General features: G+C 37.2%; 1 protein-coding gene across 1 annotated transcript in view; it reads left to right on the top strand.

Annotated features, from left to right (window-relative positions):
- The window catches only part of LOC133756402 (uncharacterized), a 304699-nt gene that overhangs the window by 137522 nt on the left and 147036 nt on the right, over window positions 1–20141 (top strand). The window contains exon 18 of the mRNA XM_062187100.1: window positions 3626–3750. Coding sequence (XP_062043084.1) covers window positions 3626–3750 — 125 coding nt within the window. The remainder of the gene's footprint in view (window positions 1–3625; window positions 3751–20141) is intronic.

Here is a 20141-nt window from a genome sequence, read left to right as displayed (position 1 = left end):
TCTTTAACTATAAACTAGTTTTGGTAATTTTATGTTCTAAAAAAGCTCATTTGAGGGAATCTCTTAGCCAATTCATTTAGATTTTCCTTAAAAGAAATGCAAGGGTTGAGAAGTGAGTTGAGTACACAAGAGCTGCGACTGTTTAGAATTCACAGGAATATTTCCTTATAGCTTAATAACTAGAGGTAAAGTCCATTGATATGATTAGAATGTTAAGTACTTGATGAAATGATCCTTAATAACTATTTCTTGGGCATCTACTATGTGATTGTCATCATGTTAGATGTTGTAAAAGACAGAAGTGTTCTATATCTAATTTCTATCATGAGTTTAGTTTGAGGAAACATGATGGGTATTAATAAATTAACTGATGGAACTTGGGATACCTTACTGAGTGAAGAAAGCCTGACACTGAAAGAAGTACTGCACATTCTCCCTTATACATGGGGGCTAAACTTTTTTATAAAAAGCAAAAAAGTAAAGAAATGCCTGTGTATATCAGTTCTGCTGCAAATACAGTGTTTTGCCAATCTTTATAAATCGTTAAGCATTATGTTTTAACGGTTTTGTTATCATCTAAAAATTTATTTTAGATGAGTGAAGTTGGACATTTTTTCATTTACATATTGTTTACAATCTACCTATTTTCCAGTTATGTTCTTTTTTTTTTTTGCTTTTTAAAATTTTTTTCTATTTCCTTATTTTTCTTTTTTTCAACTTTTATTTAATAAATATAAATTTCCAAAGTGCAATTTTTGGATTACAGTGGTTCTTCCCCCCATAACTTCCCTCCCACCCACAAACCATCCCATCTCCCACTCCCTCTCCCATCCCATTCTTCACCAAGATTCATTTTCAATTATCTTTTTATACAGAAGATCAACTTAGTATATACTAAGTAAAGATTTCAACAGTTTGCACCCACACAGAAACACAAAGTTTAAAGTACTGAGTAGTAGTTTTATTGTTAATTCACATAGTACAACACATTAAGGACAGAGATCCTACATGGGGAGTAGGTGCACAGTGACTCCTGTTATTGATTTAACAATTGACACTCTTGTTTATGATGTCAGTAATCACCTGAGGCTCTTGTCATGAGCTGCCAAGGCTATGGAAGCCTCTTGAGTTCACAAACTCTGATCTCATTTAGACAAGGCCATAGTCATTTTACTTTTTATTTTTTAACTTTATATTGATTGGAGGATTAACCTTTGAGTATAACATAAGTTACATTTTTGTTATCTCAAAAAAAAAAGGTACAAAGTGAATAAATAAGTAAATTAGCAACTGCAAAGTAACGTAATGCATTTTGTCATGAAACATTCATACGTCAGCAAATCCGGAGTTCTGGTGGATAATTCTTGATAGTCACTTCAACTTTATGTCAAGTGAGAGTGAATAAATTACTGAAGCAACTAAAAAACCAGTTATCAAATTTATATTTTAAATAGCTAACACAGGTATATTTTAAGTAGGCTATCAAGGTATGCTAATCAAATACATTTAGTCAGGACAATCAAAGCTCTCATATTTTTTTCAAGGATTTGGCACTCTATACTTAGAATGGAGTAATCTAAAATAGCAATATGTAATAATCTGATAAATATACTCTTATAATAGGAGCTAAAGAGGCTTAGAAAGATAAAAAGAGCTGCAATGAAAAGTACTTTCAATTGATGGCTATCCTCCCTGGATTTTGTTCTTAAGTAATCAAATCAATCAATTTCATAATAAAATAAAGGAACCTTCTTGCGTTCACCAGGGGTTTGATGACACATCTACTTCGCCTTGTTACTGCAGTGTGCCAACTCAAAGCAACATCTTGCTGTTACAAAATATTCCAACAACAGAGCTGTGCTAAAACTTGTGTGAAATGATGTCAAGGACATTCAAGCAACCAGCCTGTTACTAATGATCATTCAAATCAAGTGAGATGAGTCTAAAGAAAAGGAAAAGTGTTTGACACAACTATTTTATAAGGACAAGTCACACCTAATTTTCTACTTCTTTAAACTGATGGTATTCAAACCGTTCTTTTTTTTTTTTATCAGTAGTGTTTTGTGCAGTTTTGAAGTTGAAGTTTTGTACAGGAGACTCCAATATATAAAACAGATAAAAACTGAGATGTTAGATGGGAGAGAGAGGAAGTCTCTGTTATGTTGATAACTTCTCCCACTCCCCACTACAGCCGAAATCCCAGGGACTCCTGACTGAATTACAGGACCCAGTCTGTGCTCTGGACACATTATCATGTGTAACATAATTCTTCCAAGTTCTAGTAAATTAGCTTCATAGATATTATGTAAGTGTGTACTGTAGAAATGCTGAAATTTATGTTGCTAGTCACCTACTGTGGGACACAGGAGCTGCTGGTGACAAGTTAGAAATAAGTGACTCACCAAAGCAGAGCACCATGGTAAGAGAGTCCTGGTAAACTCTCCAAGGCCTTATGTTCCCCAAATCCAGCTGCTTGTCCTTAGACTGATTATTCAAATCTTTTTTCAAATTCCTTTTTGCTGAGTGCTAGTTTAAGTTGCATTCCTTTAATTTGCAACCCAGGTTCTGAATAAATATAAATTCCATGACCATGGTTATGTCTGTTTTTCCATTCTAACACCATTTTCAGAAGCTACTTGGGGTGAGATGATTCAGAGCAGAACATACCATTCTCTCTGTCATTATGGACATAAATATTTAGTGAGAGTCAGGGTGGGCATTGGTCTAGTGGTTAAGACACTGTTGGGGACACTGACCTCCATTTTGAAGTGCCTGGGTTTGAGTCCTGCCTCTGCTCCTGTTTGCAGCTCCATGCTAAGGCAGACATTCGGAGGTAGCAGGTGATGGCTCAAGTAGTTGGGTCCCTACTACTTGTGTGGGAAACCTGGATTGAGATCCTGGCCCCTAAATTTGACCTACTCCAGCCTTGGATGTTGTGGGTATTTGGAGAGTAAAGCAGTGGATGAGAGCTCACATTCTTTCTCTCTCTTTCCCTCTCTCTCAACTTCTCTCTCTCTTTCTGCTTTTCGAATATAAATAAATAAATAATAGAAAGTTATTTTAAAATACAAATATCATATGTATTCCCTGATCTGTGGTAACTAATAGAGTACAAAAAATGAAATGTATATGAGTACAATTGATGCTTTGAGGTTTGATTATTGTTTACAGCCCTTGTCTCTGCCGTTGAGGAACAATGGTTTTTTTCTTCTTACTATTTGTTAGATTCTTTACTTAGTAGAGGGCTAAGCTTATTCTTATAAAATAAACTGAAAGTGTGTCGTTGGAAAAATTAAAAGAAAAAATAAGAAAGGACAGAGGAGGGAGGATGAGAACATGGACAGGAGGGAGGGTAAGATGGGAAGTATTACTATTTATATATGTGTATATGTGCACATGAAATTTGTTCACCTTCCATAAATTAAACAAATTAAAATCAAAATAAAGAAAAGAACTTATTGAGAGCCTACTGAGTATTAGACAATAATTTCAATGCAAAAACCAATGCTTCTTTATGATGAGTGACTCTGTAAGACATTCTGGGGAAAATATCTCTGAAATTGGTGAATTTTCTATCTACTATTAATAAAACACTCCATTTTTATTTATTCATTTCTCTAACAAGGGAGAAAGGTTGACAGATCATCTTGTGCAAGAAAAATCAGCTGTTTGGATAACTGAACAACTCGAAGATCGTTCACAAGATACACCTTATTTGGAGGAACTGGAGGAACACCGACTTTCAGTTTGGTGAGTGATTGTCTTTTAATTCTCAAGTTTGCATCCTTTGAAGCCAACAAGTCCTTATTCATTCTGTGCTTTGATTTTTTTGAACAAGGATTTATTGTGTTTTGAGCTGAATTTTTTTTTAAGATTTATTTATTTATTTGAAAGGCAGAGTTACAGAGAATGAGGGAGGCACACACACACACACACACATAGATCTTCCATCTGCTGATTCACTTTCCAAATGGCTGGAATAGACAGGGCTGGGCCAGGCCAAAGCCAGGATCCAGGAGCTTCCACCAGATTGCTCACATGGGTACAGGGCCCAAACAGTTAGACCATGTTTAGCTGCTTCCCAGGAGCATTAGCAGGGAGCTGGATTGGAAGTAGAGCAGCTGAAACTCAAACCGGCATCCATATGGAATGCTGGCATTGCAGGCAGAGGCTTAACCCACTATGCCACAATGCCTTCCCCTGAGCTGAGTCATGCAGAGAACACAGCAGAAGAGAAATGGTGACAATGCAGTGTTGGCAAGAAGGAACTGAGAGGATAGGGTTGATACTGGAAACCATAGTTCAGTAATACCTGAATGTATCATAGTCATTTATCTCTCTGGTGTGTATGTGAATGTATCTGTTTATCATACACATATATAAAATATGAAATAAGGCATTAAAAAGAGTTAGAAAAAGACTGCTCACGGGTAATGAACACAAGAATTTGCGATGATGATATTCATCACGGTGGTAAGAAGGACAATGGTGACAGTGTGATCCACACAGGCAAAAATCAAGAAAAGGTGAAGAGGTGAAGAGGTGGAATAGGCAAAGACATCTGTCCCTACCCAATGCCTGGCTGCATAACCCCTCAATCTAGTACCCGCATGGTTTTCCCACAGGGATTTATCTACCCTGTGACTTGGTTCTTGAAGAACTTTCTCTCATTCTCCATTGTGCAACCATGATGTGGAGTTCATGGTATCAGCTCAAGTTTTCCTTACCAGTAACATTGTTTTTATGTTCTTTTATCTTAGAGGCCGACACACACACACACGCACACACATATACACACATGCACACACACGAGAGAGAGATTCTATCATCATCCCTAAATGGCCACAATCGCCTGGGCTGGGCCAGGGCACAAACCAGGAGCCTGGAGAACAATCCGTGTCCCCACATGGGTGTCAGAAACCTCACTATTGGAGCCATAACTTTCTGTCTCCGTGCTGACTATCAGACTCTGCGTTAGCAGAAGCTGGATTGACTGGTTACTCCCGTGTGAGATGTAAGCTAGGCCACATTGTTGCTTCCACCATTCAGTTTTTACAACTCCTGCTGATCTCGACTTAAATTTAGAGATCTAAATCCTTTGACCAATGCTATCCTGGAGCTGCTGGAAGGTTGTCTCTGGGTCAAAGAGTGAATTGTCATCTGGATCAGGAACAAGTCTTCCTCTATTATGTGTCAAGTGGGAACAGGAGCCAAAGAGCCCAGAAGACAGGATATACACACCACACACCTCTTCTAGAAAAAGAATACATGGGGGATGTCCTCTTTGAAGAAGGGAAAAATAACATCTTCTAACAATACTTTATACTTTGTGTATCTGTGTGGGGTGTGGGTGCAAACTGTTGAAATCTTTACTTAGTATATACTAAGTTGATCTTCTGTATATAAAGGTAATTGAAAATGAATCTTGATGAAGAATGGGATGGGAGAGGGAGTGGGAGATGGGATGGTTGCAGGTGGGAGGGAAGTTATGGTGGGAAAAACCACTATAATTCAAAAGTTGCACTTTGGAAATTTATATTTATTAAATAAAAGTTGAAAAAAATTTATAGACACACAAAAGAAAAATATACTTTCAGTTATGCAGAAATTGTCAATGTGAATATATAGAATGTTGTATATATTCTATTAAATTCAATAAAATAACTGCCAAGGTGAAGATATTCCATTGTTTATGTGTATAGCAAATTTTGCTTATCTATTCATCCATTGGTGGACACTTGGGCTGATTCCATGTCTCCTCTACTGTAAATAGTGCTGCAAGGAACATGGGGACGCTCCTATTGTTATGCTGGTCTCCTTCAGCCCATGGGGTTCCTTATGTGATTCCATTGTCTTTTACTGTGTCTGGTTCATCGAAATCTTGTTGTCTTGGGCCAACAATTTTATTAGCTAACAATTCAGAAGACTGGCAGATCAGGCAAAATACATCGTGGTAACCTGTTCTGTTGTCAAAATGTCACAGGATCAGCCAGAAGAGGAAATGACTCCACTACTTGATATGGGCTGTAAAGGGGCTATTGCAAAATAGCATGTTGGGATGGACTGTTTCGTGTGGTCATCTTTGGAAACACAATCTACCATCTATTGCTTCATTCGTTTCTGCAGGCACAGCTCCTCACATAAGGTTTAAGAAATATTTGTTGAGCAAACCAAAAAAGTGAACAGAAACAGATGTCATAAGCTTTGGAAATAGATTCACCTGAACGAATTCCAGTCCTACCATTGTTATGTAGCCTTGGACAATGTGAAATCTCAGACTGTTTTCTTCTGTCACACTGGACTTCTGTCACTCCTTGACTGTGGGTTTTTATGGTCATGAAAGTGAAGAGGAAATGTGCATATGTACTTCAAAAAGTTCATGGAAAATGGAATTTAAAGGTAAATTTATTTTGGTGCAAAACATTTTGAAATTCATGAATACAAGGGACCTTCAAAAATTTCATTGAAAACAGAAATTATAAAGAAACTATGCATGGGTTTCAAACAAAAATTGCACGAGAATAAATATATCTTTTAATGTCATTTTACATGAACTTTTTGAAGTACTGTCATATATAAGATATCTTGTATAGTGTCTGGAACAGGTAGATTCTTAATAAAGGCAACCATTGTTATTAAGATTGAGTAGTCTATTTTTAGGAAATATCTTTTGCAAATGTTAATATAGAGGGCATTGGCCATTCTCAGATGATTCTTACTTCCACATCTGCTTTGCATCCTTCATATGCACAATGTTTATTATTATTATTATTATTATTATTATTATTATTATTAGGGTCTTTGCATTTAAAGCTGCTCTTTGTTCTTAATGGAGTGGTTGGAAATATATATTTCAGGTCTCAGCATCAGAGAGGCCTTTTGTGATAGCTTTCCGAAAATGGGACCAACTCCTAGTGTGTTTGTTTATTTTTCTCATCACCTGTTGTTTTCTTTAAGATGTCTATCACAATTTAAAATAATCCTTCATATTTGTTTCACATGTTTGTTCATCTGTATCCTCTCACTACACAGAACTGTAGACAGGCACCCTGTAGTCTGCCCACTCCTGGAAGTCTAGGCTCTTACCCTGGAGTAAGTGATACAGAATAAGGTCAGGAAATACTTATTCAATAAGGGAATACAAGGATGAAGGAGGGATCACTTCCTCTCTCTCTTTCCTAACCCTCTGGGCTGTTACACCTACTTATTTGCTTTCAATCTCTTCCTCCTGCTGAAATTGCTTCCATTTTTTAAGAAAGGTAATATGAGATAATTAACCAGTGCACACATTTTTTTTAAAACCTGAGTTGAAGATTTGAGGGCTGCTGAGACTTCTATAAACTTCTATTTAAATGATCTGAGACACCATCTGAACAATTTCCTTGATGTTTTATTAGAGCTGGTAAATTATTTACTGGGCAGCCTTTACCTAAATCCTCTCCAAATCCCCATAAAATGTACTTTACACAGAATACTGTTCCAGCTTTAAAGATATAGATGATGCTAGGTGGGAAGTCTTTGCTCCAATGCAGCAAATTTAAATGCATGCATCCTCTTTTTTCTGTCCTTTATGCTCCATGTCACCCCAAGTCCTGCCTACACCTGTCTCATTTGAGTGTGCTGATTTTGGTGAAATTCATAGATCATTTATGCTTTGCTAAATTCAACTTCTTTTTCCCCTGCCCTCCAACACATACACACTATAGGAGACTTTTAGCTAATCAAATGCAACTTCATCTCCCTTTGTAGTTGCCTTCAATATAAAAGGATGCTTCCAATATAATTTAAAACTGTAAAGCTTTTTTTTTTTTTTTTTCCCAATCAGAACACTAGCCAACTAAGTGCCTTTGATTGCGTCAAAGGCAGCACTCACTATTCCTACACGTCTCACTCTAGGCAGCCTGCTGTCAGCAGCCGCAGGGCATCACAGGGACAGTCCTCGGGCTCATTCCTGGCTGGGTCTGCGTCATGATTGTCTTCTCTGGACTGCAAGCTCTGAACTCTCAGGATATGTGCTTGTGTGATGACTTGCATATGTTCTGCCCATATTTTATTTATTTATTTTTAAGAAAACTTTAATAGATATAAATTTCCAAAGTACAACTTTTGGATTATAACGGTTTTTCCCCTGTACCCACCCTCCCACCCGCACACCATCCCATCTCCTACTCCCTCTCCCATCTCATTCTTCATTAAGATTCATTTTTTAATTATCTTTATATACAGAAGATCAGTTTGGTATATACTAAGTAAAGATTTCAACAGATTGACCCACACAGACACACAAGGAATAAATACTGCTTGAATACTAGTTTTACCGTTAATTCGCATAATACAACAGATTAAGGACAGAGATCCTACATGGGGAGTAAGTGCACAGTGACTCCTTTTGTTGATTTAACAATTAACACTCTTATTTATAATGTCAGTAATCACCCAAGGCTCTTATGAGCTGCCAGGGCTATGGAAGACTCTTGAGTTCACAAACTCTGACATTATTTAGACAAGGCCTTAGTCAAAGTGGAAGTTCTCTCCTTCCTTCAGAGAAAGGTGCCTCCTTGTTTGATCTGCCTATATTTTAGATACTGTGTATGATCTTCCAGGTGTAGTTTGATAATTTTATAAGTTGCAAACATTTACTAAATACATGTTAATTTAATAAATGAAAAACAAAGATAACATAGGGATATTGTAATTTCTGGAAGAAAGGTCTAAAGATCAATGATGCAGAACCTGAGGCTAACTGTAGATGTTTTGGGATTGGCCTAGCGTGGCTACTGTTTCTTCCTGTTGAATATATTTCTTTCCCCCCAATTTTTTTAACTCCTTCTAGTTTCTGATAACAGCCCCCGTCCTTCTATCACAGCACACAATGTACATGTTCCAAGAGGCTGGCTGTCATGCACCTTTTGTTCCTGTGACCACTGTGATTGGGTCAATGATGGGTAAATGACCAGAACCAGAATACTCAGGCCCTCTCCTGGGATTTATTATGTGTTGCTTAGAAAGAGATATACCTTCTTTCCAGGGGCATGAGTGGAATGATTTCATTCTGATGCTCTGTGTGGCAATCGTTGTACTTCCCTTCTTCCTCTTGCTTTTCTTGACCATTTCTAGCCTATTTGAAATTAGAAGATTGCAGGAGTTGTATCAGTGTTTTGGAGATGACATATATGTGTTCTGTTCTATTGAAAGTAAAATAAATAAAATACTGCGTCCTCAAAACTGTGTAGCAGACCTGAGACTCCATGGATAAAATTATATGCATGTAATAGAACGTGTTCTGTAGTACCCAGCTATTTTTAAATTTTGTTTTCCATGGTTTTCATTACTCACAGTCAACTTTGGTCTGGAAAAATGGAATGGCAATTCTCCATACATTGCCAATTCAGAGGTTTTAGATTCCTAGTGTTTTGAGTAGTGAGATAAAATCTTGTAATGTCCTGCTCCATCCCACAGAGATGTGACTCATCCTTTTGTACAGAGTGTCCACTGTGCATACCCCTCCTTCTTGTTAGTCACTTGAAGTCATCTCAGTTATCAGATTGACTGTGTCAGTGTTATGGTGCTTGTGTTCCTGGAGCCCTTATGTACTGGCCTGATGCGGTGTCGCAATGTCTGTGTCATTTGCCTTGCTTCATCTCATCATGTAGACACTGTATCATCTCCCATCATCTCAAGAGGGCTAGTCCATGCGAGAAGATATTTTGAAAAAGACTTCCTTCATGTAACTCTTATTACAGTATATACTCATTATTCTATAGTGTTATTAGTTGTTGCTAATTTATTATTGTTCCTAATTCATAAATTGAACTTTATCCTATGTATTAATGTATGCATATAGTCTGATCTGTATAGGGCTTAGTCCTATCCTTGGTTTCAGGCATTCACTGGGGTTCTTGGAATGTATTCCCCACCAACACATGGGAAATTTTGAAAGAAAGATCTTTCTTCCCAAGGAGGATGAGAAGAAAAACTTTAGGGGAAATATACAATGTCCATTCAGTTAATTACATAAATAACCACTTATTTGCCTGTGCAAACAGAACTATAGAATCTCATTGCCTGTGGAGTGATTTTGGTCCCCTGCTTCCTAGTGCAGTATCTTAATCATTATAGAGTGACTTCTCCAAAGAAGTAAACCAGATTAGGTGCTAAGTACCTCCGCAAATTGTGCTAATGACTACTTCAAAGCAATGGGTATCACTTCAGTGATTTAAAGAAGTTAACATAGTTTTGGAAGGTACCTAACTCGCAACTGGGGAGAGGGTTCAGTGGTAACAAGACAATCTTAAAATGTTTCCATTACAATTCAAAGGCAGCCAGGTGGATAAGCAACCAGAGAATCACACACTTTAGAGCAGGAAGGGATCCCTGGATGATTTAGTGCATCCTTGTCAGTTTATACAAGTGTCAAGTGTCGTAAAGCTGAGATCCATGGAAGTACAGAGACTTGCCTTAGGTCATACAGCTAATCAGTAGTGAAAATAGGGCTGGAACCAACTTCCTTTCAATCTCAATCCATATCAATTATTAAAAAAAAAAAAATCCCCAGCACTCTGCTCATCTTTTTGTAGTTTTTTGCTTCTATCAATTACTTGCAAGCTCCTTTGATATTTATCAATATGTTGAAAAAAATGATCCTTGTAAGCATGCATATAATGTATTATTACAACTTTCCTCCTGCTACAGAAGTGGGGAGTGGGCAGATGCCAAGATGTTTGCAAAATGCATATGTTGCTAGACACAAAGACCCTTTTGTTGTATTCTCGGCAGGAATTTATTTGGCTGACTTGAATGTGTTGCTCAGGGAAGGGATGGGTTAACTATACACATTGGAATGGGAAAGTTATTCTTTAATAAAAGTGATACACTTTCCTTTTTATAACACACATGTGATTTGACATTGAAATAAAATGCAGATGCTTCTTTGATTGGCATATTCCCCATTGTGCTTTTCTCAAACACCTTCACATATGGTCTGCCTCATTCCTGAGAGATGACTTGTTGTTGATGTCACACAAACAGAACAGATTGATTTTACAGTGAGTAAGGAGGTTGATGAATGGTACGTTGGAGAGAAATCCTTGTCTCGGCAATCTAAACACTTGAAAATAGATGTCGCTTTTGGAAAAAGGCTCTCATGATACACCTATGGTTCCTTTCTTTCATGGCCCCCACTTTAGAGGTTAAATAGATACTTGTGTGCAAGCTCAGGGAACAGAAAGGGTAGTTACAATCTCTCCCAAAATGTGATTCCCCTTCCCCCTCCTGCCAAAAAATATTCTGAGACCTAACAGGTCAAAATAATCAGTGGAGTCCAATTTCAAATATTAACTCCAGTATTGTAACTGTACTATAGCCAGAATAAAATATTCTTAATCTTAGGTAGGAGAGTAATATTTTTGCCTTATTTATCAGGGGTATTTTAAATTAATCAATTACTTGTATTTGAAAAGCAGAGAGAGACAGGCAGAGAGACCACCTGTCTAACTAGCCAAATGCTCAGAAGCCAGGAACTCCACTCTTGATCTCCCACTAGGGTGGCTCAATGACTTGAGCACATCACCTGCTGCCTCTCAGTATCTGAATCAGCAAAGAGCTGGAATTAGGAGCAGAGGCAGGACTCGACCCAGGCACGCCAGTAGGGGATGTGGACACCTCAAGCCATGTCCTAACTATGCATTAGGTGAATTTTAAATATACAGTTCTTAAACTAAGAAACTTTGTTAGAGGTATCCAATGATTCTGTACCATACACTGAAAGTAGTGCTGTGTGATCGCTCCTTGGACAATAGGCTAATCATATCCATTTGTGCAGAATTTTACAGTCTATGTCTTGTTCCCATGCATCCTTTTAATTTGGTGCTTTCCACAGCCTTGTGACATAGTACTACGATTCTCATTGTACTGATTATGTAACTGAAGTCCAGCATGGTCGAGTGGCTTGTTTATAAATACTCAACTTGTGCTTCTGGACCCTCCTTCAGTGCTCTTTCCACTACGTCACCTCCTTAACCAGACTCAGGTTCATAAGTAGACTTCAGGTTGTACATCTGTAGTTTAAAAAAGATAATGCTGTAACCAATATCCTACTGACATTTTCCCCATGGCAAGGTGGATGAGGAGTGAAGGTGAGAAGCCATGAGGGAGCAATGCCCACCATATCAACTGTAGTATGGTTCAGCAGAACAAAGCACCTATGGAGGTTAACTCCAGACAGTGATTTATCAATGGTCCACATAGTTATTTATTGACTGATGCCTTTATCTTATTAGGTGTGGATAAAGCATGATCAAATATTTGTACTGGAAAGGAGTGAATCTTAGTAGCTGGGAACATAGGCTATGGAGGCACAATACCTAAACTCAAACTAATTAGCTTTTAATTTATAAGCTCAGTAAACTCAGACAAGTTCCTCCAACTCTGTTAACCTCAGTTTCTTTATCTGGAATGTGAAGCTAGTTATACCTAATTTGTTTTGGAAAACAAAAATATGTACATAAAAGTAGAATAATTGGTGCTCATAGCACATACTAAATGCTCAATAAATATTAACTGTTATTAGTAGTTGAAGTTCCCTTTACTCAATTGTTTTATCAGATTATTTTCTCTCCAGCTTATTTATTTTTTCTTTCTAAAAAAGCTTTGCTACTATATAGAAGGGAAAGCATACAGTATTTGTCTTTCTGTGTCTGGCTTATTTCATTTAACATGATGTCCTCCATTTCCAAAATTTTGATGCAAATGATAAAATTTTACTCTTCTTTTTAGCTGAATTCCATTGTATATGTTTACATGTAAATATATATTTGTATATATATATGTATATGTAGGCCACATTTTACTTATCATTCATCTGATGATGGACAACCTGAGTGATTCTGTATTTTGAATATTGTGACTAGTTCTGCTATAAACATGGTTGAAACAGATATCTCTTTGATATAATGAGTTCATGTCTTTTGGATATCACTGTATTATATGGTAGGTCTATTTCTGTTTTTTAAAGAAATCTCTATACTGTTTTCCACACTGGCTGCACTAATTTACTTTATCAACAACAATATATAAGAGTTCCTCTTTCTCCACATCCTTGCTAGCATTTGTTGTTCTCTGTCTCTTGGAAAATAGCCATTCTGACAGGGGTGACTAAGTAAAAGAAGAACTTTATTTTATTCTTGTAAACACAATGTTCTCCTCTTCACTGGAAAATAAGATTTTAATAGTATTTTTTAAAGGATAGGCATATCAGAGTGGTAAATATTATGTGACAGTTTTCTGTTGTTACATAACACATGACACAAATTTAGCATCTTAAAATAGCATGCTCATTTTTTTTTTCTAAACAAGCTCTGGCAAGTTTTACTAAATTTATTTAGATTTGTTTATGGATTTTGCATGGTTTATTTCTCATGAGTCTGTTTTGGCATGTCTCTGATGATTTCAGAATTACCTGGATCAATGATAGCCCATGCACATGCTCCGTGGTGTTATTGCTATTGTCATGATGGACATCAGTTTTGGCCAACGTGACATAGTCCTCTCTTTTGAAAACTGGGCAGTGGCTGATGTATTTCAGGTTGCCTCGTCTGACTGTCAAGAATCTGCTTGTACCCCAGCACATGTTTTTCCCTTTTCGTAACACATTGGATCCTATAGTTGATTGACTTTTCCATCTTCTTTGAAGCTACCATTTTCTTGTCTCAGATACGGGGTGGTCCCTAACTAGGAACAGTTACAAAGATGGCTGGAGAGGAAAAGAAGCCAATTTTTAAAATCTAATGGTTTCAATATGTTAGGTAACTTGTCCAAGTTTACTCACCTGTCATTCATAAAGCTAATTTGTTTGTTTCATAGGTCAGGAGACTGGACACAACTTAGACATGTCCTCTGCCTTTGGTCTTTGCTGGGCTGTGTGTCCAGCTGGAGCATTGACCGTGGAGGAATTGCCCTTACAATCATTCAGATTGTTGGCAAAATGTGTTGGCCTGTGGCTGTCTGATGGGGAGCCTCAGCTTTCTCTAGCTGTGGCTGTGAGGGGCCACCTGTAGGTATATGCAAAGTGGGATTCTCCCCTTGGTTGCCTGCTTCATTAGGTCCACATGGAGAGTGGACTCCAGGAGGACTGATCTCTCTTTCAAAGTTTTTTTTTTTTTTTTTTTCTGGTTAAGTCAGGACCACCTGGGGTAATAATCTGTCATTCGATTTCAAAACTAATTGATTTGAGAACTAATGACTTTGGTAAAAGTCTTCACTTTTACCACATTTTATTTTCCAGAAGCAAGTCCCAGACTCTAGCCACACCCCAGGAGAGGGGTCCTATAGATCATGAGCCCAAATGTGCACACATCATGGGGACTTGCTCAGGGCCCTCTGGTTTGCCCCACCAAAGGAAGATAATAAGACAGCTCTTTGTAGTGTTGAATCAGGATCTCTTTACCAACACCATCATGAGGAGATCTTGCTTATGGAAGATTCTAACCCAGTTTGCCTTTCACTTGACATTTGTGTCTGCTACCTTCCTATGTGTGGACCCAAGATTGAAATAGCTTGGTCTCCAGCTCCTAAACTCCAGATGCCCCCTTCCTCATAGAACATGCTCCACTTTCATAGCTTCTCTGCCTTTTGGCTAAGATCAAGTGTAGAACATGCTCCACTTTCATTCAGCTCCAAGCCATTTTAATCCCTGGTGCCTCTGCTACCCATAGCTACCATCTCCCATGCAGGTTGTTTTGGATTCTCTTTTTCTGACTGTCCTTTATTCTTTTGGTTTTAGGTTTCTTGTTTACTTTTTGTGGTGCTATTGGGGCTCAATGAGCTTACTTTATGTAATACATTTTTATAGGAACTTATCTCTATTAAAAATTTATTGAAAGGATGGAGGGAGAGAGAGAAGGAGAGAGAGAGAAAGAGAATATCTCCCATCTGACGGTTCACTCTCCAAATGCTGATTTGCTCCCAAAATGCCTGCAACACCCAGAATTGGGCCAGGTTGTAGCTGGAAGTCTGAAACTCAATCTGGATCTCTCATATTGGTGAAAGTGACCCAAATACTTGAGTTATCACTGATGACTCCTAGAGTGTGCCTTAACAGAAGCTGAATGAAAAGTGGAGCTAAGGACTCCCACCTAGGCACACCAATGTAGGCCATGAGGATCCCAAGTGGCATCTTTACCTCTGTGTCAAATATGTGCAACATATTTTGAAGTTATTGCCTAACAATATTTCTTCCTGGTCATTTATTATGTATAAGAAACTATCACTATTGTGATAAATGGTGTTTTTTCATGGGCCCCATAATCTACTTGATTCCTAGATTGATAAACTATGACACATCACCTTTTTCTCATCTGTCTACATTCATTAAACAACAAGGTGTCATTTAGTTATAATTGACATCTGCTGAAATTCCTTAGGCCTTGACCACTCTAACTTCTCTCATGTATAAACACAGAGTTATGTGTTGGGTTAGGTACCCTTGGTTGGACTCCAGCAGACATCCTCTCCCTTATCTTTCTTTCTGGTAATGATGCTTCCAATGATTGAAGATGGTTGACACTTTCCCAGTCTATCCTGCACTATTGATTGTCATAGAGCAAATTCTGGCCAATGGTTATAGGAAGATGAGGCTGGTTTTCCTTCCTTTTAAGATGAAAGCAAACAAGATGAATCTCTTTTTGTCATCTTCTAATTTCTCCTACTTAAGTCATTGTTGTAAGGACATAATGCTAGAAGTTTCTGTAGGCATAGCACATCATAGGCAGAAGAAAATAGGAGGAAAACCAACCCAGCACACTGCTGTGTTGAGCTGTACCTTATATCTATTTGAAAGTTTCTTTTATATGAGATAATTAAGTACACTATTGTTCAATACCCTTAAAGTATTCTGTTGCTCATAGCTGAAAGCTATCTAACTCAATCAACTTGCATAAATGTGGTTTTGATGTGAAGGACCCTCCCACATATTGAAAAGCAGACTCCACTTGTTTATTCAGTACCTAGCAGTCTTACCTAATTTTCTTTATTCTGAACACAAATATGGAGATTTTTCATATTGTCTGGGATCTACCAAAGCATAGTGCATAACAATTTGCTTCTGAGTTCAGCAGGATTTGGAAAACGAGCACAGCGTGGTGCAGGAGATTCTTCTCCATAGATACCACACTGATTCAGTTGGAGAGATGGAGAATGAAGTGAATAGAATTAATTTAACCAACTATCTAGAAACCAACATTACATCAGCAATAAGAAATAAATATCTAGGAGCTTCAGATTATGAGTCAGTCCAAGTTCAAGCTGCATGATTTAAATGATGAAAGGGCAAATCCGAACATCAAGCAACACAGGGATTTATCTGATGCAAAAACTCAAATGACCAGTAAAATAGATAATGTTGTGTTGTAATAGTTTGCAAACAGCATCCAGAAAATAATTGAATGGGTGTATTTTGAGCTTCAGGCATTGTAAATTCTTTCACTCTCATATACTTTATGCCTTCTTTAATAAACTGAAGAGTCTTGGGCCAGCTTCATCGGTGACGGTAGGTGGTCATTCATTTCACAATCCACTAATTTTCATGATTATTCAGTATTTTATGTTACCTAAACTGCTTAGATTTTGTCTTACTCAAATTGTAATATGGTGATAGCTTATATGATTTCAGAATCATTAATTCAGTTGGTGTTTTCAGCATATGGGAATTATTCCCTCATGTCTCCAAATACCACCAAGAACTTAAGGGTTTTAAATGTGCTGATAGCACTTAAAATTTTCTGAAAAATAAAATAGTTGTGTGTTTATTGACAAGATACAGATTGCTTAGAAAATTTCTGGGAAGAAAGGCAACTGACATCAATTGTATTCTAACCCCATCTTCAAAGAGACCAATGTATATTTACCTTATGCTTACTTCTAGCTTAATAACTGAACTCTTACATAACATGGAACAGAACATAAAGATGAGATTTCTTAAGGTTTTAAGATCTTTTTGATTTAAAATGTATTATCTGTGTGAGCTCTTACAGAAGAATTTTAGGAATTTATGAGGACTCCTAGAACCATGCTCCACATCTTTGTTCCTCCTTTCCCCTCCCTCCTAAACTGTGATGCTCATTGATATTTTCCCATTCAGATGCCATAGAATCTATGTGAATACATTCATGCATCAGCTACCTCTTTTTTTAAGGCTATCTAATTCATTTTGGGAAATTCTGACATTTAACAGTTTTCAAATTATTAGCATCTGTCTGACTCACTAAAATCCCAGCCCCCCAAATTATCTATCTATATCTATCTATTCTGTATCTATCTTTCTCTTTCTCTAATATTTATGCATTTATCTGTATCAAGATATAAAGATTTGTTAAATACCTTTTAGATCAACTAGCTCTCAGGCTATCACAACTCAATCTCAATATTCTTCAGCATCTTCTTATCTAGCCCCACCCTATAGTGATTATAAACTTGGCATTAACAATACACAGCTATGTAAACATAGTATGGAAAAAGTCAAGGACGGAGAGGAATGTAGTAGTATCCACTTCTTAGGAACCCAAAGAACACACAGAATATACTGTTTTAACTGTCTAGTGTGATTTTGGATTCGTTAGACATCTCTGTTCTCCAGTGTCTTGGTATTTCCTTCTATACATATATACAGAAGTTTTATTTCTCAGGTCCTTTGCGGTTGGTTGAGCTTGTTTGAATTCTTTGTGTCTAGTGAGTTGGAGCAAAGGAATATGAGTCCTTCTGCTCAACATATTTCCTTACCAGTGTCAGAATTCCTTTCTCGTTTCTCCTGGGTGGTGGTTGTGGAAAAAGCTTGAATTAAGATGGTTCAATGAGTAGATCAAAGCACACTGAATCACTGAATCCTCATATGGAGTGGAGTCATTCTTGATCTACAGCCCTGGAGCAGTCTTTACAAGAATAAGAAATAGCTGTTATGTTAAGTCATTGAGATGTGGGAGTTGTTACCCTAGTATAACCCACCTTATATTAACACAATGAGCATACCTAATCATCTGCAGTTGGTGGAAATGTATAGTTTTCTGGTGGAACTATTTTGAAAATTGTCCATGATGGGGCTGAAATACAGGAGTTTGTCTTTTAGCAAGGGATGAGTAAATTTATTCAAATTGTCTAAACTGTACCTAATACATGACCTTATTAATCCTCAGAACTGCTGGATAAGGTTGTTAATACAATATCCAAATTACAGCTATGGAATTGCATAATTTTCTTTGGCAGTATTGGCAAACTGGAAAAATTATAAAGTCCTGAAGATATAACATTTCAAGAATGTTCAAGTCTATGTAGCACTAAGAGGGAACTAAAGGGTATAGATCATTGACATGTTCCTACATCAATAATTGATTGGTTTCTCTCTATCCCTTCCTAACACATACACTCAAAAGCCATCTTCCTAAAGTGTGCTTTCCAAAACTACAGCCGTTTAACTTCTGTTCTGGAGCCATCATCTGCAGAGATACTTTCCCAAGACAACCATACCCTTATCAGAGCCTCACAGCTCTTCTTTAGATCCCATTCCCTCACTGTTGCTGATCACATGGGAACCTTTGGGATAACCATTTTCCTGGGCTTTGTTACTTCTGTACTGGCCTCAGTAGATGTCTGATGTGGATCAGACCACATCCCTCTTCTCTTTACTGATTTTTCATAAAATTCACCATTACACAATTAGAGCCTTATGGACTATTAAGATAGATTAAAAAATTGGGACAGCTGAAGGGAATATGATGTAGAAGAACCAATGAAAAGCATAAGGCTAAATATAACTGCGCTCAGAGGTAAAAAGAAGAGAATCATCTTTTTCACACCCTTGCACAGACTACGAGCTGGAATTTGGGGAAAGAGAAGTTCATATTCCAAGCCCACTGTTAAGTCTAGCTTTAATTTTAAAATTAAATTTTACAAATTGTAAATCAAAATTAATTTTAAAATTGTCACATTCTCACATGTGGACAAGAACTGGTATATATGCTTCTTCATAGTTCCCATTATTTGATAACAGTTTATAAAATTCTGTAAGTAATTTCACATGATTGTGGGCAGCATTAACCTTTCTGTCTAACTATAATGAGAAGACATTTTGCCATCAATCCTTTTCTTAAATAACAATAAAAGTGCTTAATCTTTTCTGTGTGATAGGCATATCTCTATCATTCACACATAGTTTTGGATTTTAGATACCAATACACCCTCCAAATCAAATCAGTTCCTATGCATTCTTTTGGATCCCCTATGTATAGAATCATGTCATCTGCTAATAGGGATAGTTTGGTTTGTCCTTTCTAATTTGTACTCTTTTGATTTATTTTTCTTGCCTAATGGCTCTGGCTAAAACTTCCAATACTTTATTAAATAGCAATGGTGAGAGTGGGCATCCTTGTCTGGTTCCGGATCAGAGGGAGAATGCTTCCAGCTTTTCCCCATTCAATAGAATGCTGGTCATGGATTTGTGATAAATTGCCTTGATAGTGTTGAGGAATGTTCCTTCTATACCCAATTTGCTTAAGGTTTTGATCATGAAAGTATGTTATATTTTATCAAATACTTTCTCTGCATCTATTGAGATAACCATATGGTTTTTGGTCTTCAGTTTGTTAATATGGTGAATCACATTTATTGATTTGCAAATGCTGAACCATCTCTGCATATTAGGGGTAAATTCCACTTTGGGTGAATGATCTTTCTGATGTGTTGTTGGATTTGACTAGCTAATATTTTTTGAGGGTTTTTGCATCTATATTCATCAGGGATATTGGTCTATAGTTCTCTGTTGCCTCTTTATCTGGTTTAGGAATTAAGGTGATGCAGGCTTCATAGAAGGAGTTTAGGAAAAATTATCTTCCTTTCAATTATTTTTAATAGCTTGAGAAGAATTGGAATTATTTCTTCTTTAGATGTACGGTACAATTCAGCTGGAAAGCCCTCCAGTCCTGGGCTTTTCTTTGGTGGGAGCATCTTTATTACTGATTAAATCTTGGCCTTGGTTATTGGTCTGTTTAGGTTTTCTATGTCTTCATGACTCAATTTTTGTAGATTGCATTTGTCTAGGAATCTATCCATTGCTTTCAGGTTTCCCAATTTATTGGCATACAGCTCTTTGTAGTAAT

Source organism: Lepus europaeus, chromosome 3, assembly GCF_033115175.1.
Source record: "Lepus europaeus isolate LE1 chromosome 3, mLepTim1.pri, whole genome shotgun sequence".
In the NCBI taxonomy this organism is placed as follows: Eukaryota; Metazoa; Chordata; class Mammalia; order Lagomorpha; family Leporidae; genus Lepus; species Lepus europaeus.
This window is presented reverse-complemented; position numbering and strand designations above follow the sequence as displayed.